The sequence below is a fragment of the Gracilinanus agilis genome, chromosome 3, assembly GCF_016433145.1.
Source record: "Gracilinanus agilis isolate LMUSP501 chromosome 3, AgileGrace, whole genome shotgun sequence".
Lineage (NCBI taxonomy): Eukaryota > Metazoa > Chordata > Mammalia > Didelphimorphia > Didelphidae > Gracilinanus > Gracilinanus agilis.
This window is the reverse complement of record NC_058132.1, coordinates 64,053,380-64,075,718: the sequence shown is the minus strand read 5'-3', so window position 1 is coordinate 64,075,718 and position 22,339 is coordinate 64,053,380. Positions and strand designations below refer to the sequence as shown.

The 22,339-nt window shown below is 43.1% G+C and overlaps 1 protein-coding gene across 1 annotated transcript; it reads right to left on the bottom strand.

Annotated features, from left to right (window-relative positions):
• Nucleotides 1–3,164: 3,164 nt before the first annotated feature.
• Nucleotides 3,165–21,778, bottom strand: CATSPER4 (cation channel sperm associated 4). Its single transcript, XM_044671361.1, has 11 exons — nt 21,710–21,778; nt 21,473–21,547; nt 21,043–21,186; nt 15,887–15,988; nt 11,954–12,051; nt 11,544–11,664; nt 10,442–10,575; nt 7,996–8,179; nt 4,928–5,145; nt 4,257–4,404; nt 3,165–3,473 (listed from the first exon to the last, which is right to left on the bottom strand). The coding sequence occupies exons 1-11, from the start codon at nt 21,776–21,778 to the stop codon at nt 3,423–3,425; spliced, it is 1,344 nt and encodes a 447-aa protein (XP_044527296.1). The 3' UTR covers nt 3,165–3,422.
• Nucleotides 21,779–22,339: the final 561 nt, after the last annotated feature.

The window sequence follows — 22,339 nt, the reverse complement described above, 5'->3', positions numbered from 1 at the left end:
CCTTTCTCTTTTCCTAGTCAAGAAAGGGTTAGCAAGAGTCAGTTATTTAAGTTTCAGGTAAATTTCAACTGCAAACTGCTTCCTTACCTTTTCTTCTTCACTCTGGGATTACTTTCAAAGTAGCTGCTCTCCTAGCAGAATCTACAAACAACACTAAATATGACATAAGACAGAGATTTTCCTGCATTCTACAAAGAAACAGAAACAGATAAAATGATGACACCTATTTGCTAACTTCCTTATTTCCTTTGGAAAGTCCAATTTTAAAGCTTTTAATTTGTCATGAAATTTGGAACTCGTTTGGATTTTTATATAGTTTAGCATAATTTGAGAGCTCTTTCAGTCACTGCCCTCACTCCTATATGGAAAATTCCAAGTCAATAAGGATTTCCCTAAGGGGGTGTCAGTTTAATAATAGCCTACTCTTCTCTCATGGTCTCATGGCCAGAGGAAATTTGATCCAAAGAGGAATCTTTTGGTATTTTACTATTACCTGAACCCACCATTCTCCTAAAGGGGATGTATGTCTAGTATTTTACTATTATTTTTTTTTTAACTCTTACCTTCCATCTTGGAGTCAATACTGTGTATTGGCTCCAAGGCAGAAGAGTTGTAAGGGCTAGGCAATGGGGGTTAAGTGACTTGCCCAGGGTTCACACAGCTGGGAAGTGTCTGAGGCCAGATTTGAACCTAGGACTCCCGTCTCTAGGCCTGGCTCTCAAGCCACTGAGCTACCTAGCTGCCCCCTAGTATTTTACTATTATTGAAGCCCAATGTTCCCTTAAAGAGAGTATGTCTTAACTCACCATTCCCTAAAAGGGAGCATCTTTTTCTTAGCAGGGCAGAGGAAAACCTTTCTAAGCAGTATGGGGATAAATCTTTAGCTCAGAAGAATCTGAAATTGAGGAAGAGATCTGATCTCTAGGGGCACCCTTCCACAAAGTCCCAGGAAAAAAAAGTCTGGATCATTAAAGGGAGTTTCTCCTGGAAGGCTGTCATCCCAAGGGGTCATAGTCCTTACTCTAATTAGCTGGCTCAAAACTGTGATGGGTGAAATCTGAAATAACTGAGGAAACAAAGGTTCCAGCTTCTGGGCAAATTGATTTATTGAGGAATACATGCCAAATGCATTAACAATTCAGGACCAGGCTTCGTCAGCTGGGCACTAGATTTCTAATGGGGGTGGGGATGGAGTGAAGGAGACAGATTTTAGTGCATTAAAAGACAATGAATAGGATATAAAAAACAATGAATAGGATATTAACTAGAATATAAGATTAGGTCATCTGATTTCTAATTGGAGATTAGGGGTGTTCCAAATTGGAAGAGGGAAAGCAAACAGGTGCAATTCCCTGAAATCAGAAAAAGAGGTGTCCTGCTTCCTACAAGTGTCTGTATTCAATTAAAGGAACATGGAAACAGTAAATGATTGACAAGATGCTGGTTTTGTAAAGGGTAAAATTATGGTTGGACTGAATATTTAAGAGTATGGTCACCAGGAATTACTTAATTCCAAATGACTCAAGTCAGAATGACTTTTATGGTAGTTTATTTACAAACAGAAAGAATGAAAGTAAGGAGAGAGAGAGAGAGAGAGAATGAATTACTCCCGCCTGGTCCAAACCAGGCAGGGCTTCAGAGGCCCCAGCAAAGGGGGGCACAGAGGTAAATTAAACAAGGCTTCTAGCCTCAAGGACTCCTCCAAGACTGCTAGAAAGGCAAGCAATTACCCATCCTTTTCTGGGGAACAGCACAATCCATGTAACTTAGAGTATTGCCCTGCAAGGGAAAGAATTAAGGGTCCTCCTCTGGGGAATAGGGCAGCTAGGTGGCTCAATGGAAAGAGTGCCAGGCCTGAAATCAGGAAGACTCATATTCCTGAGTTCAAATCTGGCCTTAGATACTTATTAGCTGTGTGATCAAGGGCAAATCATTTAACCCTGTTTGCCTCATTTTCCTCATCTGTAAAAGAACTAGAGAAGGAAATGACAAACCTCTTGAATATTTCTGCCAAGAAAACCCCAAATGTGGTCACAGAGTGTGACACCACTTGAAACAAGTGATCAACAACAAGGAAATCGGGATTCTCCACCCTCTTTCTGTTGGATTCCCCAGAACCCCAAACTCTCATAGTAAAGCTTAGAGAATCATAGATTTGGGAAGTCAAAAAGACTTTGGAAGTATTTTAATCTAAAGTTTTCTAATTTTTTAAATGTTTTATTCATTTTTAAAAATATCGGTTACTTCCCGATGACTTCTGCCCCTGCAAAGAATCTTTCCTTGGGTTCTAACAAATAAAAGCCTTAAGAAAATGAACACATCTTGCTCAGAACCAAACCAATACACATACCTCTTCCTTTTGCCATCTCCAGATCATGCCACCATACCTTTCCTTTACTTAAAATCCCTGCCACTCCGCTTACCACTTCTCCCCTCCCAACTCTTTTTTATGGGTTGTCTCCCCTGAGTAGCATGAAAGCTCCTTAGGGGCCAGAACTTTCACCTTTGTACTTGGTATCCCCAGTGCATAGCACACAGGAAGCTTTACTTATGCCCCAGTTCCCCTTCCTCATTTGCCTCCTGAGAACTCTAAAAGACAGCTGCAAAAAGAGACAAGATGGTGAGCAGCCTTGGAGCCACATATCTGCTGGAAAACAATGAAAAGTAATGAGACAGAGCCTGAATCAGAGAATTACAGGCTTAAGAGCTGGAAGGGACCTCATCTAACCCCCTTATTCAAGGGATCTAGTCCAACCCTCTCATTTTATAGACGAGGAAACTGAGGCCAACAGAGGTTAAATGACTTGCCTCAACCCAGGTCTTCTGTCTCTAATGCCAATATCGTGTCCTCTATGTATGCCCCCTCCCACCTGAGGCCAGGGCTTACCTCAGAGGGCTGTGAAAGGTAACAGAGCAGACAGACACTCACCTTAAAACACTCCACTTTATTCTTAATCCTAATCGCCCTGGTAATGGTCAGTGCCAAGCTCAAGGTGTCCCAGTTAGGAGCCTGGTCACCCTATCTCCAGCCTAAGAGAGCCGTTCTCTCCAGCACCACAGGCCAGATTGTTCTCTACTTGAACCCTCTTCCTGGCCCAAGGCCTCACACTCAGGGCTCTAGGCTCCCTCATTGACCCTTCTCCTTGGCACCTGGTGGAGTGGGAGAGTGGGTGTGGGACCCAGGTATCCTGCCCTCCCTATTCTAGGCCTCTGTGCCCATCTGGAGCTCTGAGGAAGAAATTAACTGTCGAAGAACAGTGACTGCAATCCCAGGGTGGGGAAGTGGTGGGGACAGGAGGGAGAGCAGGAGGGTCTTTTTGCGGTCATGCCCGATCTGCAGGCAGATCCAAGAGGTCGGATGGGTGCAGGCGGTTCAAGAAGGTCAGGTGGGTGCAGCTCATTTTGTTCTGGGTCCTGCCCTTTCATCCTTTCGTCTTGCGCTTCCCATAAAGTATGGTGGAGGATTCCTGAGCCTGGAGAGCCAGAACACACCCGGGTGTGTACAGGGTGGGAGTGGGGGGGTGGGGTGGGTATCATCTCATCCATCCACTCCCCGCCCTCCACCTGCCTTTAGACAGAGTAGCCCTCCTCCCACTGGCCTCCTGAGGCCAACCCACTCAACTTAAAGATGAGGAATCTGAGCTGCCTTTGAGATCACATAATAAATAGCAGAGCTAGGAGGGAGTCCTGGTTTTCCTCCTTGAAATTCTGCATTCTTTCCAAATGCCCTTTTTCTTCAACCTATCTTAATATGTCTCCCTATGAAGAGAGCCCACTTCCTGGCTTCCTGGCTTTTCTCTCCCCTTACAAAAGGCCACCTCCTTGTTTGAGTTAGTCCTCTTTGGACACCTAAGGACACCACAATCACAGGTTAGGGTTCTGAAATACTCTGGAGCCCTTTCCTCCTCAAATCCCTGTGAGGTGGCATGGCAAGGCTGAATTTTATCCCCATTTTAGAGGTGTGGAATAAATAAATAAATAAATAGTCAGCTTTTAAGTAGTCTCACTTCCAGTGCTCTAGAGATACAGAGTTTGTAACCTTGGGCAAGGCACTGAATTTACCTTTGCCTCAGTTTCCTCACCTGTAAAATGGGGGTGGGGGTTGTTGGGATCCATGGCTCTCCTTTGAGCCCACGGTGGGGAGGTTCCCTCTTCCCACGAGAACCCAACATCATCTGTGACTGCTGCCATGGGACTTTGGGTTGGGGGAGATTGGGGGTGGGGGAGGCGGCCCAAAGTCAGGAGGGCCTTACCACCTTATCTTTGTTTACGAGGGCAGTGAGGAGGTCTTGGCTGTGCACCGAGACTCTGTCTTCCTGAGAGAGGCTCCGTTTCCAACTCCGATGCATTACCTCTTCCTCGTGCTCTTGGTTGAAGCGGATAGCTCGAACCTCCTCCACCAGCCTGCAGGGATTGGGATGAGGGTGGGGGGGTCGGGGGTCGGGGGACAAAAGAGGACGGAGAAGACAGAAACTGAAGCCAGAGAGAGAAGGAGGAGCCCCGGGCCAAGCACGCTTCTCAACTTCTCAGTTAAGATAGGCTTTGGGAGGAATGAGCGAAATCTAGTGGGGCTCGCCGGGATAGAAGGCTGCAGAAGCTCATCAGCACAGCTCTGCGCCATCTCCGCTGTCCTCCCGAAAAGGACACTCCATCCCTGCAGCCCTCCTACTCCCTCCCGGGGTCTCCACCCCTTACAGACTGGCTCCCCTTTTTCTAGGTTACTTCCCCTTTCTCAAGCCTTCACCCTTCCTTTCAGCCCTACCCCATCCCTCCAGTCCTCCTCCTCCGCTCCCGGGGTTCCCCCTTCCCCTCTAGAATAAACCCTCCTAGAAAGTTCTCTTCCCATCAGGCATTCCTGCTTGCAGAGCCCTGGTACCCTCCGCACCCGCTCCCCATCCACGTCCACTAATTCTAGTTCTGCGCATACTTGTTGAGCTCCTCCCGGATCTTCTTGTACTTCTGTAGGTTCTCCTGGATGCCCTCGAGCACCAGGCAGAAGTTATCGCAAGTGTTCTCGTTCAGGTTCTCCATCGGCCCTCCGGATAGTGGCTCCTGCTTCGCTGTTCCACTCCAATCTGTGAGGCATTCCTGACAGTGCACCAGCTGAAGCTCTGGCTTCTCTTTTGAGAGGTCCTCTTTGGCCACCTAAGGACATCACAATCACGTTCACAGTTCTGAAGTACTCTGTAGCCCTTTCCTTCCCAAATCCCTGTGAGTTGGCACAGCAAGGGTGAATTTTATCCCCATTTTAGAGGTGTGGAAACTGAGGTATAGAGAGGAGAGGACATTTGCCCAAGGTCACTAGGAATCTAAGTCACTAGCTGCATGGAACCCTACAGGTCACTTAGAACAATCCTTACCTTAGGGAGTCCTTCTCTCAAAGACATCCTAGATAATGTAGTCACATCCAGCCTCAGCTGGAGTCTCCAGGGGAAAGGGTCTCAATAGCTCCTGGCAACCTACCTCACTTGGAGATAACTGATTGTTAGGAAATTTTTCCTTTTATGAAATCAAATTTTACCTCTCTGTTACATTTTCCTTGCTGATCCTAGTTCTGTCCTATGGCAATACGAGGAGCAAAATTAATCTCTTTTCAAAATAGCAGGCACTTCATATATTTGAAGATGGTTTTTGTGTCCCTAGTAAGTTTTCTCTACATTATACCTCTATACCCAGTTCCTTTCCCCTCTCTTAGTAATAATGATGATGATGACAATAATAATAATAGCTAGTATTCATATAGTGCTTTAACGTTTGCAAAATACTTTATAGATATTATCTCATTTGATCAACCCTAAGAGACAAGTGCTATCATTATTCTCATTTTACAGATGAAGAAATGGAGGCATACAGAAGCCAAGTAATCTTGTTGCTTTTATAATGAGCACTGCAATATAAGATGACCAAATATCCCATGAAATGATGTTTCCTATTGCCTTTGATCACACAATAAAACCAACCTTCCCATTTCTTTTATTTGCTATTCTAAATTTGGTTTTGATTCTCTTCAGTCTTAATTTTTGTTGATATCCAGAATGTTAATATTGATGGGTCGATTCTTCCCATAAAATAGGTGGAGATATACATATATATGTATGAATAGATAGATAGATGGATTGATGGGTGGATGGATGGATGGATAGATGATAAATGGATGGATGGGTAGATGAATGGTTGGATGGATGGATGGATAGATGGATAGATGGATGGATAGATAGGACAAATATATATTAAAAGCATACTATGTGCCAGTGTGCACAGTGTGCCAGGTGCTGTGTTGAGTGTTAGGGATATAAGCATACAAGACAGTTCCTGCCCTCAAGGAACTTATATTCTAACAGGGAGCAATAATACATAAAATGGAACTGGAAAGCTGGTGGAGTGTACCCATAAGGCAACATAGTATAGAGATGACTGGGGAGTAGTGTGGAGGTTCCTTTCAAGATGAGGTGAAGACCCATCTAAGAGTTTAGCATCTCCAAGGGCAAAATCCAAGAAGGTTCTGCTAGAAGGAGGCGGATGGCTGAAGTATAGGCAGCGTGTGAAATATGTCAGCTTAATGGTCACTGGACAAAGATCTTACATTTAGAGTCCTAGCAATTAAGTGAATGATAGTAGACAGTTCTCAGACTATGGGATTCTTAGCCCCCTCTGTTGCCTTCTTTCCTATGATTCTGCCATCATCACTGCAAAAGCAGAATTGAGGCTCAATCTCTATTTATCTCTGTTTCATGGGGTTGCCATGGTCAAAGAATTCAACCCCAGATGACAAACCAACAAAAAATCAGCCTCTCCATATTTAGCTAGGCTAGTCCTCAAAAGAAAACACATCTTGTTTTCAGGACCACAATGGAAAACTTCTCTGCCAGATTTTATAGTTCACTGGCATATCCTATGAGAACCCAGGCTTGCATCCACATCTTGATGAAGCATTGTAGTAGACTCTGTGGTGGGAGTAAAGTGCTTCCTTGTTGCCATATAGCCTTTCATTAATATTTTTTTCAACCCAATCGTTCAACCAATTCAGAATCTACTAAGTGTCAGAGCCAGAATTTGAACATAGGTCTCCCAGTCCAATGGTCCTTTCACTTAACCATGATGCCTCTTAACAGTGGGCTTAGCAGTTATTGTAGAAAGGGAATTCTAGGCAGCAGGATGACTAAGTCCTTTCTTTTTCTTTTTAACCCTTAACTTCTGTGTATTGGCTCCTAGGTGGAAGCAAGTGGTAAGGGTGGGCAATGGGGGTCAAGTGACTTGCCCAGGGCCATACAGCTGGGAAGTGTCTGAGGCAGGATTTGAACCTAGGACCTCCCATCTCTAGGCCTGACTCTCAATCCACTGAGCTACCCAGCTGCCCCCATGACTAATGACCAGTTTTCTCCCTCTCCTGTGCCCCAGACAATATTCATTTCCTAGTGGGTGAAAAGTAGTGGCTAGAAGCAGCAGCAGCAAGCAGTAGTAATAGCAGCAGGGATTATCCACACGTCTATCTCCCAGTCACTTAGCTGTCCCAAATCTCTACCACAGAAAACAGCATTTTAGAATTTAGAGATAGAAGGGATCTAAACCTAACTCTAAATTCATTTCTAACCCTTCATTTTACAGATTAAGACACCTAGGCTTGGATAGAAGTGATTTGAACAAGGTTACACAACTAGTGGAAAGTAAGTCTCAGTCCTTTGACTCCATATCCAATGCTTTGACCACCATACCAGACTTCCTCTAAGAGCCAACCTCCTCAGAAGTTCTGCTATCCTCTAGGAAATCTTAGTCCCTGAAGGCCCAGAAACACAGAAAATAAACTCCTTGGAAAACAAGAGCCTTCTGAAAATCAAAACCTTTTCCCTCTCAGAACCTCTAGGTTTCAGAAACCTTCCTCATGACCCATACCTCAGATTCCCAAAGCTCCTGGCTCCTGACTCCAGGGCTCAGGATTGGTGATTTGCTTATGGGCATCCTCCCCAGCTGGCCCTAAGCCCAATAATCACCACTTACCTCCAGGCTGACAAAAGTAGTCATTTCTTCCTGATTCTCCTTTTCCATAGCCTTCATCATCTCTTCCAGGTTCGTAGTCACGACAACCACCAACAGGTTAATACCAATGAAAGCACCAATGGTGATGAAGATGGCAAAGTAAACAGCACCTCCGATCTCTAGCCCATATTCCCTATCTTGCATCCTGGAGACAGCAGGGACCCTTTGTCAACTTGTGCCCCTTCCCTGAGTAAGAGACTGGAGATTCTGATGTGCCTAAGGGTGGGGAGGGCCAAAAGAACTCAAGAGGCTGGTCCAAATTGAAATGAGATGGGGGAGAGGGAGGATTGAAAATAGCTTGGGCTATAGACTACAAGAAGCTTCAAAATGGATTATGACCTAAATATAAAAAGTCACATCATCAAAAAAACTTAGAGAATAGATGGAGGTACCTTGTACAAATGTGGCTAGAGAAAGAATTCTTAACTAAATAGGCACTAGAAATAATCATGGAAGATGAAATGGGTAATTTCATCTGTATAAAATTGGAATGTTTTTGTGTGAACAAGAGCAATCCAACTATAATTAGAAGTTAAATAGGAAAAATCTTTTCCGGTATATCACTGATAAAAGTCTTATTTACAGGATATATGGTGAATTGATTTTAAAAATAAGTAATATACACAAATAAGAGATAGTCTCTAATAGATAAGTAGTCAAAAGGTACAGACAATTTTTAAAAGAAGAAATTTAATCTACTCATAACTGTATGAAATCATTAGTTAGAGAGATAAGAAAGAACTCTGAATTTTCACCCAATATTTATCATTTTAGCAGGGTTGATAAAAATAGAGAAAAAAGTAAACATTGGAGGGACTATGGGGAGACAGGCATATTAATTCACTAGAACTTCGAAATGGACTAACCATTTCAGGAAGAAAAAAGAAAACCAAGAACCTAAAAATTATAATAAAAATGTCAATAAATCCTTTGACCCAGCAGTACTGCAGTAATTAGGCATATACTCCAAAGAAGTCAAAAATAGGAAAAGAGAGTGGAGTCAAGATGGCAGCTCAGTAGCAGCAAAAATGGGAACTGCTTCAAGAATCCTCACGAAAAGAGAGGAAAAGGTCTCATATGTATGAAAAATATTTATAGCGGCATTTTTTTCTAGTAGCAAAGCACTAGAAGAAAAGTGTGTGCCTATCAATTAGGAAATGGATGAACAAATCGTGGTGTATGAATGTAACAGAATGTGTTACTATGTTGTCAAAAATCACAAATGTGGAGAATTCAGAGAAACTTGAGAATGCTTGCATGGACTGATACATAATAAAGTAAGTACAGCCTGGAGAATGATTTACATGATGATCTTAATGAAATAAAAGGGGAAGCAATAATATTGTAAGGCTTCTGAGCAAATGCATTGTACTCTCATGACCTTGGGCAAGTTTCTTAATCTCTCTGAGTCTCAGTTTCCTTTTCTGTAAAATGAGGTGTCTGGATTAGATAACCTCTGAGGTCCCTTCCAGCTCTAAATCTATGGTTTTATGATTTTAGAGGGATTGGATTACCTAGAGGTACAAAACCAGGCATGTATTTTTAGCTGTGGCCAGTGTGTTAAATAAAGGGTTCTCTTTTTTTTTTGTCTAGGAAAAAAAATATCTGTGTGTGTGTGTGTGTGTGTGTGTGTAAAGGTAATCATTGGGAAATGGTAGTAATGTGAAAAAAGAAAATAACACTGATAAAACAACATTTAAAGAAGAAAAACTATGGCAGCTTAGTAGCAGTGAAAGGTGGAATCCACTCTGAGAATCCTCTAAAAAGAAAATAGTTTAGACATTAGAATCAATTATAGTCAGTGGGCTAAAGATAAATTGATCCATGTACCAATAGAAATGGCATAATGGAATGAAAATAAAATAACTGGAAGAATTAAAAAAGAAATCAGCCAAAAGAAAAAAAAAGTAATAGTCCTGGAAGGAAATAAATACAATTCCTTCATTCCTAGAAAGTCAGACATTTAAGTGACAAATGAGGGTCTTAGCTCTGGCTCTTCCTTCTGGCCTTCCTTCTTTTGACCTAGAGGGTTCCTCAGTCTTCCTCTATGGTCCTGCCATTCCTTCACAATCACATAGCAGACCTCCTGGAATCATGTTGGGGGTCAATTCCAGCCCCCTAATGAAAAGCCTCTTCTCTTGCCTTCATGAGAAACACTAAAGTGTTTCCCATAATTGGAAGTCCCCAATTCTTCATGTCAGTAGTCCCTCTTTCCCCTCCATCTCTTCTCATTTGGAGCCTTCCTATTTGACGCCCCCCATTCAAAGACCACTGATTATCCCCCTACCCCCATTAGGAGCCCTGCCTCATAGCTTAGGGGACATTTTTCCTCTCAAGGAAGAGGTCTGTCTGTATAATAAGGTCTTTCCCCATCCCACATCTTAAGGGGCCCCATTACCTTACTCACTGAAAGTCATCATAGATGTCCACCCAACCATCCTGGGTGATGCAGATGAAGAGGGTGTAAAGGGCTACTTGCATGTTCTGGAAATGGACAGGGACCATGGAGCCAAAGAGGGTGACTCCGAAAACGGAGAAAACCTACAAAGATTGTAGGATTTGGAGATCATCTATTCCGGACCCTTTGTTTTAAAGAGGAAAGAGCCAAAGCCTAGAAAAGGAAGTAACTCAACCAAGGCCATTCATTCCACTAGGAAATGGCAGGGGCAGGATTTGAACTCAGGTTTAGTACTCTTCCCACTGTTCCACCATGCTTTCCCAGAGTGGGACCCTGGGGCTGACTTAATTGACCAAGGTGGGGAGGGGGAGGATGGGAAGGCAGTTCCTGGAAAGTTGGAAGGGGTGTAAGAGATTGTTATTAGTAATAATTACATTAAAAAAAACCCTCACCTTCTGAAGTCTTAGAATCAATACTGTGTATTGGTTCCAAGTCAGAAGAGCAGCAAGGGCTAGGCAATGGGGGTCAAGTGACTTGCCTAGGGTCACCCAGCTAGGAAGTATCTGAGTCTAGATTTGATCCCAGAACCTCTCATCTATGGGCCAGACTCTCAATCCACTGACCCACCTAGCTGCCCCCAATAATTGCATTTTAATAGGTAAAAGAAGTAGGGAATATTAAAGGAACCAGAGGAAAGCCTTGATGGAGAATTTATGGAATGACACAATACAACAAAGCATTAAGGGGATGAGTTCTATACAAGCACAGGTAGAGACCCAAGTGGAAGAAATCATGGACCTTAACTAAGTATCAAAGTTACAAAGCATGTTTATGTGGTACTTTACAATCTACCTAAGTGCTTCCCTCACAAAAACCCTAGGAGATGGGTAATATATAAGCATTACTACCTCCCTTTTGTAGATGGAGAAAGGAGGGCTATAAGACGTAAAGGGATTTTTCATGCTAATGTTATATCAGGGATTTGAACTCGGGACTCTTGACCCTAAGGGCAATGTTCTTTCCAGGGTCTTGAGCTAGGTTTTGGAGAGTAGGGAAAGGATTCTAGGGTGGGAGAGGGTCCCTCCCTAAAGGCCCCAAGGAAGGGACTGACCAGCATGAAGAAGAGGATGAGCGCCATGATGTTAGCCATGTCGGGTACAGATTGTATAATGACTCGGAGAATTCGGGCCAAGGGTTCTATTGCCATGCATACATGCATCAATCTCAGTGCCCTGAAGATGGGAGAGGGGAACAGTTATTCAGATTCTTCCATCCTCTCTTTGATCCCTCCCAGGAGGAGATTCCCATTCTCCCCATATTCTCCATGGAGTGGCCAGACAAGTAAGTGATCCTCAACTCCTCTACTCCCATTCCCATGCATTCTCTACCCCAGACATCTCCTATGCTCAGCCCATCTGGCGGGGCCTCACACCTTCCACCTTCCTTTGAAAGCCTTAGTTCTCTGGGTGTAAAGCAGCACCCCTGACTCAGAAAGACAGTTGGTCCTTTCACTCTACCTACCTCAAGGTGTAGGCGATGGCAATGTGATCAAAGACATCAAAGAAGAGTCCTAAGACCAGTCCAAAGACAATCACAAAGTTGAGTATGTTCCATCCATCCTGGAAGGGGTAGTAGGAAAGGAGTTGGTGATCAGAGGCAATCATTTAAGGCTCACTTTCCCTACTCCTCACAGTTGTATTATCACTGCCTCAGTGTTCTCTACTAACACCAGCATCCTGTGCCCCATACTGTTATGATCCTCAATCACAAAGCCTATAGGATTTAGGGAGGGCAGCAGAGATTTGATAACCATTGAGAAGGAGAACTAACTCCTGGATATTCATACAGAAGCAGCATCTTTCCTTCCTTCCTCTTCCTTCTTTCCTTCCTTCCTTCCTTCCTTCCTTCCTTCCTTCCTTCCTTCCTTCCTTCCTTCCTTCCTTCCTTCCTTCCTTCCTTCCTTCCTTCCTTCCCCTCTTTCTTTCTTTTCTTCTTTCCCTCTCTCTCTTTTATTCCTTCCTTTCTTTTTTCCTTTCTCTTCTTCCTTCTTTCCAAACCCTTATCTTCTATCTTAGAATCAATACAGTGTATTGCTTCCAAGACAGAAGAACATTAAGGTCTAGGCAATGGGAGTTAAGTGACTTGCCCAAAGTAGCATACCTGGGAAGTGTCTGATGTCAAATTTGAATCCAGGCCCTCCTGTTTCTAGGCTTGGCTCTCAATCCACTGAGCCATCTAGTTGCCCCTTGTGGCTCAATTTCTTTAAAAAATTTTTCCATGGTTCCATAATTCATATTATCTCCCTCTCCTCATCCCTCCCCCCTCTTGGAATTGACAATTATATATATAATCACTTGAACCTATTTCCATATTATTCATTTTTGTAAAAGAGCAATCCTTTAAAACCAAAACCCCACATCCTATACCCATATAAACAAGTGATAAATCAGATGTTTTCTTCTGGATTTCTATTCCCACAGTTCTTTCTCTAGATGTGGACAGTATTCTTTCTTATAAGTTGTGGCTCAATATCTTGAGAATGTTGTCTACTATTTTTTAATATTATTATTTTTAATAATATTTTAATAATATTATTTTATTATTAATAATATTATTTTTAATATTAATATTCATTTTTTAGAAAAGTTAACATGGTTACATGATTCATGCTCCTACTTTCCCCTTCACCCCTCGTCCTCCCCCCACCCCTGGCCGATGCACATTTCCATTGGTTATAACATGTGTCATTGATCAAGACCTATTTCCAAATTGTTGATAGTTGCATTGGTGTGGTACTTTCGAATCAAAATCCCCAATCATGTCTGCCTCAACCCATGTGTTCAAGCAGCTGCTTTTCTTCTGTGTTTCCACTCCTGTAGTTCTTCCTCTGAATGTGGNTTCCCCAATTGAAGGGCATACCCTCATTTTCCAGTTTTTTGCCACCACAAAAAGTTTGGCTAAAAATATTTTTGTACAAGTCTGTTTATCTATGATCTCTTTGGGGTACAAACCCAACAATGGTATAGCTGGATCAAAGGGGAGGCATTCTTTTATAGCCCTTTGAGCATAGTTCCAAATTGCCATCCAGAATGGTTGGATCAATTCACAACTCCACCAGCAAGGCATTAATGTCCCAATTTTGCCACATCCCCTCCAGCATTCATTTCTCTCCCCTTCTTTCATTTTAGCCAATCTGCTAGGTGTGAGGTGATACCTCAGAGTTGTTTTGATTTACATTTCTCTAATTATTAGAGATTTAGAACACTTTCTCATGTGCTTATTGATACTTTTGATTTCTTTATCTGAAAATTGCCTATTCATGTCTCTTGCCCATTTATCAATTGGGGAATGGCTTGATTTTTTATACAATTGCTTTAACTCCTTGTATATTTGAGTAATTAGACTCCTGTCAGAGTTTTTTGTTATAAAGATTTTTTCCCAATTTGTTGTTTCCCTTCTGATTTTGGCTGCATTGTTTTTGTTTGTACACGTTGTCTACTATTGGTGCTTCCACTTCCTTTCATCTCTACAGCCTGGGTTCTAACCTCATCATTCAACTGGATTTGCTCTCTTCAGAGTTACCATTTGTCTCATAATAACCAAATCCACTGGGTTCTTTTCATCTTTCTTGACCTCTCTGCGAACTTTCACACTGTCAGTCACTCTCTTCTCCTTGATACTCTCTCCTCTCTAGGTTTTCATGGCAGTATTGTTCCCGGTTCCTCCTTCCACCACTCTGGCCACTCCTCAGTCTCCTTTGCTGGATCTTCATTCAGGTCCTACCCATTAATCCTTGGTGTCCCCCAAACTCTATCCTGGACCCTCTTCTCTTCTCCCTCTATACCATTTCCATAAGTGATTGCATCAGCTCCTACAGATTCAGTTTTTGTCTCAAAAATGTATGATTCTTATTATTTCCCTTTATATTCTTGATCTTTTGTTCTTCAAAATGAACTTTGTTATAGTTTTTTTCTAATTCAGTAAAGAAGTTTCTTGGTAATTTGATAGGTAAGGCACTAAATAAGTAAATTAATTTGGGTAGAATGGTCATTTTTATTATGTTAGCTCGTCCTACCCATGAGCAATTAATGTTTTTCCAATTGTTTAGATCGTTTTAATTGTTTGGAAAGTGTTTTGTAGTTGTGTTCGTATAATTCCTGTGTTTGTTTTAGTAGATAGATTCCCAAGTATTTTATATTGTCTAGGGTGATTTTAAATGGTATTTCTCTTTCTAACTCTTGCTGTTGATAGGTCTTTTTTTTTTCATTTATTTTTTTTTAAACCCTTACCTTCCATCTTGGAGTCAATACTGTATATTGGCTCCAAGGCAGAAGAGTGGTAAGGGCTAGGCAATGGGGGTCAAGTGACTTGTCCAGGGTCACACAGCTGAGAAGTATCTGAGGCCAGATTTGAACCTAGGACCTCCCATCTCAAGGCCTGGCTCTCAATCCACTGAGCTACCCAGCTGCCCCCTGAGATAGGTTTTGATCAATGATACATGTAAAACCCAGTGGAATTGCACATCGGCTATGGGAGGGAGGTGGGAGGAGGGGAGGCAAAAAACATGAATCATGGAACCATGGAAAATTTTTCTTAATCAATAAAAACTTTTTAAAAATAAAATAAAATGAATGGATGATTCTCACACTTACTTATTCATCTTCAACCTCTCTCCTAACTTCCAGACTCAAATTTCCATCTATCTATTAGACTTTTAAATATTTTAAACTCAACAGGTTCAAAATGGAACTGAATCTTTCCCCACAAACTCTCCTCCTTTTCCTTATTAATGTCAAAGGTACCTATTCTTCAAACAACAGGCTCCATCTCCTGACTCCATGCATTTGCTCTCTCTCTCATACCTGGAATTCTTTTCCTCCTAATTGCTACCCCTTAGTCTCACCAGTTTCCTTCAAGTCCCATCTATAATTCCACTTCCTTTAAAAAGTCTTTCCAATCCCCCTTCCTCTCTCCTCTCTGTTCATTGCCTTTTGGGCTCCTGCCACCTCAAAAACATCATGAGAAGGAGGAAAAGATATATGCCATGAGAAGGCAAGTCATTGCCACTGTTGCCACTAATAGCCATTCCTGTGAGCAGGAACTGGGGACCTAAAAATAGTCTTGGCAGAGACTAAGAGGAGAAAACATGAAGGGCACTTTTCATGGAAGCGAGAATTGCAGAGATCCAGTCAGCACCAGACTCCAGGGCCAGGAGGATTATCTGAACAGATCTTCCTTTGGCTGAACTTGCCATAAGGGCAGCTCCAACAGGGTGTTTCTATTCTCTCCTTCTCTGCTCGCCATCCCAGATTCCAGAGACTGACACCTGCTCACACCAACACCGACACACTCAGTTTCACAAAGAAGCCTTCGACAGAATCTGGGACATAAAGGGCAGAAGCATAGGAGGAACAAGGAGGGTGTTTGGGGTTGCAGGGACAGGACTGAGCTCACCTTCCAGAAGATCCAGAAACCATTAAACCAGCCAAGCAGAACCTCACACATGAGAATTGTAAGCACAATGTCATCTATGGCAGAGAACAACTCATAGTGTTCCTATATGGGAAGGAGAGAGAGAGAGAGAGAGAGAGAAAGAGAGAGAGAGAGAGAGAGAGAGACAGTCAGTCAATCGGACAAGCCTGGGAATGAGGGGAGATGTCACTCTGGGGTTCAAGGGTGGGGGAATGAGAGTAGTAGGGTTGATAAGAATCCTGGGTCTGGATTGGGTGAAAGAGGAGAGAAAAGGGAGACTATCTCTAGTCATCCCCACCTTCTCCCTCCACTATATGTTTCTTCAACCCCAGGCTGCAGCATAGATTTGGACAGATTTGAAGGGAGGACCTAGGTTCAAATCTTGACTCTTCTATTTACTATCTGCAAAGACTTTGGCCAGGTCATTTAATTTCTCTGGCCTTCAGTTTCATTATCTATTCAGTAGTTGGACTAGATAGTTCTCTCTTTCTAATTCTGTGATCCTAGTGCTAGGAGAGAACTTGGACATCATTTTTATCCACTCTGCCCCGCCATTCTTTTGTTTGTCCTTCATTTTCTTAGAGGAACAATGATATCTGTCACAAGGTGCTGTCTTGACTTGCAAGTGTGATTTAGATTTAAGTGAGGCAGAGTTACACATAGACGTCAGCCTCACTCTCTCTCCCAGAGTCATTGAAGACTAGGGGCAAGATCAAAGTCAGGAAGACTGGCAATGAGCCTGGATGCCTTGGATTTTCGATGTTAGACCAAGCTCTAAGGCAGTGGTTCCCAAACTTGTTTGGCCTAATGCCCCCTTTCCAGAAAAAATATTACTTAGCCCCCTGGAAATTAATTTTTAAAAAAATTTAATAGCAATTAATAGGAAAGATAAATGCACCTGTGGCCATTACCGCCCCCCTGGATCGCAGCAGCACCCACCAGGGGGCGGTGGCGCCCACTTTGGGAATCACTGCTCTAAGTGCTCCACAGCACCTACTTTAGCCGTCTTCATGGCCGTTAAAACAAACTGTTCTCAACCACCCATTCCAAAAGAAGTCACCACATGCTTGGGGTAGACATCCCTTCTAATTCAATGATGGGTTTGAGGCCTGTCAGTTACCTTCATCCTGGTTTAGCCCATTTGCTGAGATGGTTTTACTGGGGTGTGCCTGGTGCTACAGCTTCTATGATCCTAGTGCTAGGAGAAAATTTAGACATCATCTCATCCAACCTTTCCCCACCCTTCCCATTTAACAGAGGAGGGAAAAGAGGCTAAGGGATTTGTCTGTGGTTACGTACCTAGTAAGGAACAGAGCCCAGGGTGGAATCCAGATCTCCTGACCCCAAATATAGTGTTTTCCTCTTCTGTTCTCTCTTCTTTGATGCTATCTTTCACCCACTCTCATAACTTCAGATGTCACCTCTAAGCAGGTAACGCCCCAATTGCTCTCCCAATCCTGACTTTTCTCTGAGCTCCAGAAAAACCTGCATCACCAATGCCCTAGAAGACACCTCCCCAAGAGCTGCCCCATCTGAACCTGTGGATGCCAAACTGAGCTCACTCCCAAACCGGACTTTCCTATTTCTATTTATAACACTATCACTCCAGTCTCGCAAGCTAGAGGCCCTCCTTTGGTCCTGCTTTCTGACACTCCACTCCTCCCCATCACCCTGACCATTCGGGTAGGCCATCTCTTGCCCTTCTCAAGTATCACTTAGTCTATTCTCTGACCTACTTCTTGACTCATGTCACGCCTTTAGGCAGGGGTGTGCTGGTAAATGGTTTTTAACAACCGGCTCTCTGGAGAAAAAAACAAAACAAAACATTTTTGTTCATTCACATTTTTAAGTTCAATCTGAATTATTAACATTTTCTCCATCTGTTTATTTTGCAGCATTTATTACTGGTGCCCCAAGTTTATCCTCTGATTACCCTGATCTGGTTTCCCCTGGCTCTGAATCCCTCTGGACTTTCTGTGGCTAACTTTTCCCACCAGTGTCTGGAAGTTCCAGCAATAAAGGACCCTTGTTCCTACTGTCTTCCTGTTTCCCCTTTCAGATAACATGACTACGATATTTTTATTTTGGTCTGTTTTCATGATTTCATAGGCACGGGGAACTTCTAGTGTGGAAATGCCTTTTATCAATGCAGGTTGGCAACCAATCCATAACTTATGATATGTACTTGCACTTGGGGTACTGAGAGATTAAATGATTTACCTTCAGTCACATAAGAAACTGTATTGGGACCAGGATTTGAATCCAGGACTTCCCGACTCCTAGGCAGGCTTCCCATCTGCTTTCCCAGACTGTCTCACTCTTAAAATAAAGTCAGTAGGAGCAACTGGGTAGCAGTGGATAAAGTGCCAGACCTGGAGTCTGGAGAACCTGGGTTCAAATCTGGCCTCCAACACTTCCTAGCTGAGCAAGTCACTTAACCCCAATTGCCTAGCCCTCGAAGTTCTTCTGTCTTAGAATAGATATTAAGACAGTGTTTCAAAATAAAATAAAATAAATCTAATAAGGTTACTGCAAATACTATCTCCCACAAGCTTTTACTAACTCCTTCCTCTGCTTCCCCCAACCCAATCCCCAATCAATATCATCCCTCTGTAACCGGGGAGATTAGAGAAACTGGTTTTAAGGTAAGGGTGTGCTGGAGTTCACTCCAACAGAAATCTCAGTGTAAACATTTATGTCTCAGAAATCACAACAAATTAGGGCTTGATTTTTGTTTTGTTGGTTGTATGGGATTGAGAAAGTGATTGGAGTGTAGCCTGGCCATGGGCTGCACTGTGCTAATTAATATACCTCAAAGATATTCTAATGAGGACAAACAATAATAGAAGAGGAATGCCCAAATGATGGCCGAGGGGGAGGAGAGTAATGCCTGTGATCTCTGTAGGGACTGGAGGAAAGTGGAACATGGCTTACTGAATGTGATATGCAGGGCATCCAGCAGGGCAATGGGACTCACACTACGGACAAGTCTTGATTTTGATGTCTGAAGCTTTTTTCCAGAGGTATATGGGTTCAAGAACTATTTTCAGTCATATCTGACTCTGTGACTTCATTTAGGGTTTTCATGGCATCCTGGAGTGGTTTGTCATTTCCTTCTGCAGCTTATTTGATAGATGAGGAAACTGAGGCACACAGGGTTAAGTGACTTGCCCAGGATCACATAGTAAGTGTCTGAGGTCAGATATGAACTCAGAACTCAGTACTCCTCTAAATAATAGAAACAGGACTGTGGGGGACCTTAAAAAACATCAAATCCATCCATTCTAATGAAACTGAGGGCCAGGGAAGTGACCTAGGCTCACACAGGGAGTTAATATCTAAGGACAAGATTCAAATCCAGGTCTTCCTAAATCCCAACTCTAGCACTTTTCTCACTGCACCAAGCTACCTTTATATGTTACATGATTCTCAGCTCCTATCTTCCCACAATGAGCATCTTCTCCCTCATGGTACTGTAGAATTAGATTTGGAGGGTCCTCAGAAGTCATATAGTCTAACTCCATTATTTTACAGTTAAGATTTTTGGGACCCAGAGAGAACAAATGATTTGCCCAATGTTGTATAGACTGTCTGCACCATATTGTCTCCTCGTGGTCTCTCCAAATCCTACCTATTTCTCAAGGGTCACCTCTGAGCCCATCTTCTCCAGAAGGCCTTCTCTGTCTTCCCCCAGACTAAGTCTCTGATGATTGCTCTTGCCCTCCAGTTTTGTCTGACAGTGACTATAGACCTCTTGCAGGGCACTCAACACCTAGTGCCTAGTAAGATTCATATGCCTCACTTCTCTCTAATGGGAAAGGGAATTCCCTGTAAATAAGAATAGCCATCTTTCTCTGCTCTTCATTTCTCTCTGAACCTTGAGGTTTAGCCAAGGACAAGAAGTGCACAGTGAAGCCTTGTTGGTAGATGAAAGGATGGAAGATGGGTAGATATAAAGATTTATCCATCAGGGAATGGATGGTGAAAGGGATGAATGCAAAGAAAGAGAAATGGAGAATGATGGGTTGAGGAATGTGTGGAAGGAAGAGAGATGGAGGAAAGAATGGATGGATTGATGAAAAGATGGAGTAGAAAGAGTGAATTGGGGAGAAGTAGATGCATGGTTGAATGAATTGGAATTGGGGAGGGAAATATGAAAAGATGAATAGGGATAGATAGATAAGGAATGGGGATGGGAGGACTGGATGATAATATGGTTGGGGAAGAATAGATAGAAGGCTGAGTGGAAGATGGGAAGAAGTGAAAGATGGAGAAGAGTGGAAAGGATAAATGAGGAATAGATGATTATGAGGATGGATGGATGACTAGATGATGCCATGATGGAGGGGAGATAGGAATGGATAGGGAAGGATAGATGGAGGAATGACTAGATAACAGGAGAGAAGGATGGATCAAGAAATAGTGCTATGGATGGGAGAAATGGAAAGAATCAGAGATAGATGAGTAGAGGTGCTATGAAAGTACATATGGAATGGAATTTATTAAGGCCTACCATGTCCTGGGCATAGTACTAAACATTTTTTACAAATATTATCTGTTAAAATTTTTAAAATTGCTTTTAAATGTAATTGGGGAAAATACTATTTTTAAACAGCAAATATTATCTTTCACTTTATCCTCACAACAACCCTGAGATCTAGGTACTATTTTTTTTAAAACCCTTACCTTCTGTCTTAGAATCAATGCCCTGTATTGGTTCCAAGGCAGAAGAGTGTGGTAAGGACTAGGCAATGGGGGTTAAGGGACTTGCCCAGAGTCACACAGCTAGGAAGTGTCTGAGTCCAGATTTGAACCCAGGACCTCCTGTCTCTAGCCCTGGTTTTCAACCCACTGAGCCACCCAGCTGCCCCCTTCTAGGTACTATTCTTATCACTATTTTATAGATAAGGAAACTGAGACATACAGAGGAAAAGTGATTTGCCCAGGATCACACAACTAGTAACTGTCTGAAACAGATGTTGAACTCTAGTCTTCCTGACTCCAATACTCCAGTATTCTAGACACTAGGTCATCTAAGTGCCTCACCAGGAGAGAGATGGATAGGGGATGGAGAAAAGAGGAAGACCTTGGGGAGTGGGTGAAGGGAGGAGTGTCAGAAATTGGGTCCTAGGTCCCACCTGGCCAAGGTGAGAGTTAGTGCGCAGAGCGATGGTAATGGCATTAGCCACCAGGAGTATGGCCAACAATGCCTGGAAGGCTGGATGTCGAAGGAGTTGTCTGATGTACATGTAAGTGATGAACTCCTGCATGTCCCAGGCATCCTAGGGAGGGAGGGAGAAAGAGAGAGAGAAAAAGAGAGAGAGAGAGAGAGCAAGGATCTCACTGTGAGAGGGGAAGTTCAGTCGCCCCACCACAGAGGGAGCACTGGAGAGAGGCAGGATTATAATGGACAAGATCACTACAGAGGGAACCCTGAGGATGACACAGGGGGCTGGGGCAGGACTGCAAGAGACAGCATGCTTGATACAGAAGAAAAGGGGCAGGAGAATCACTTATAAGGGAAATGCTGGGATGGGAGGGCCTGGTCACCTTAACCCAAAGTCTTACCCTCGTAATTGTGACCTCCCGACGGTTGATGAGTACTTTTTCTTCTGGCCTTCCATAGGATTCTTTTAATCCACCCTAAAAGGTGGGAGACTTCACTCAGTACCCAGGCTATGCCAGGGGAGTCAGACTTCCCAAGGGGAGGTCCTCCATTCTGCTCTCCTTCCTGTCTCTTCTTCATTTTTCCTTCCCTCCCTCAATTTCTCCCTCTACCCCAACCTGGATGCCAGGACCACTTACCTTGGCAAAGTTCATAGGCCTGCCTGGTTCTGAGTCCCAATGTGTCCATTCTGGTTTACCCTCATTCATCTTGCCTCCCTGACCCAATGTCCAACCCTCACAGAATCCTGATTCCAAGAATTCTAAGTCAGCCTTTATAGGCCACCTCACAAACGAGACCCTGTGACCACAGACATTCTAACCTCTCCAAGACCCCTTTCTAGACCCTTGGGCCTGTCTGGATAGGGAAGACAGGGGCTCAGGAGACCCAAGCAAGGGTCTGGTTCCATTACAGCTCATTCCTGGCCCTGATCTTTTCCATCTCTACCTCACCTCTGAAAGGACAGGTGCAGCTCTTTCCATAATTCTATTCAGGTCAAAAAACATTTATTGAATAAATGCTAGACTCTGTGCTAAGTGCTAGAGATTCAGATAAGAAAAGGAAAGACAGTTCTTGCCTTCAAGGAACTTACAATCTAATGGACGAGACAATATATAACTGTGGAGGAGGGGACCACAGGATGTGTAACTGGCAAAGGCATGATATTCCATGGAGTGGAAACCAAGGAGAGTTCTTGATGGAAAATGGAGAGTTTTCTGATAAGTTCTGAAATCTCTATTAAGGAAGGAATTCATTGCTCCATTCTCTAG

Bases quoted from the DNA above. Each gene is read 5' to 3' on its own strand.
- CATSPER4 (XM_044671361.1), bottom strand. From the start codon at position 21,778: ATGAATGAGGGTAAACCAGAATGGACACATTGGGACTCAGAACCAGGC. The intron at 8,180-10,441 runs GTGAGTAAGGTA...TGCTGTCTCCAG, and splicing joins GACATCTATGATGACTTTCA to GATGCAAGATAGGGAATATG. The intron at 3,474-4,256 runs GTGGTAAGGCCC...CTGGCTCTCCAG, and splicing joins CCCTCGTAAACAAAGATAAG to GCTCAGGAATCCTCCACCAT.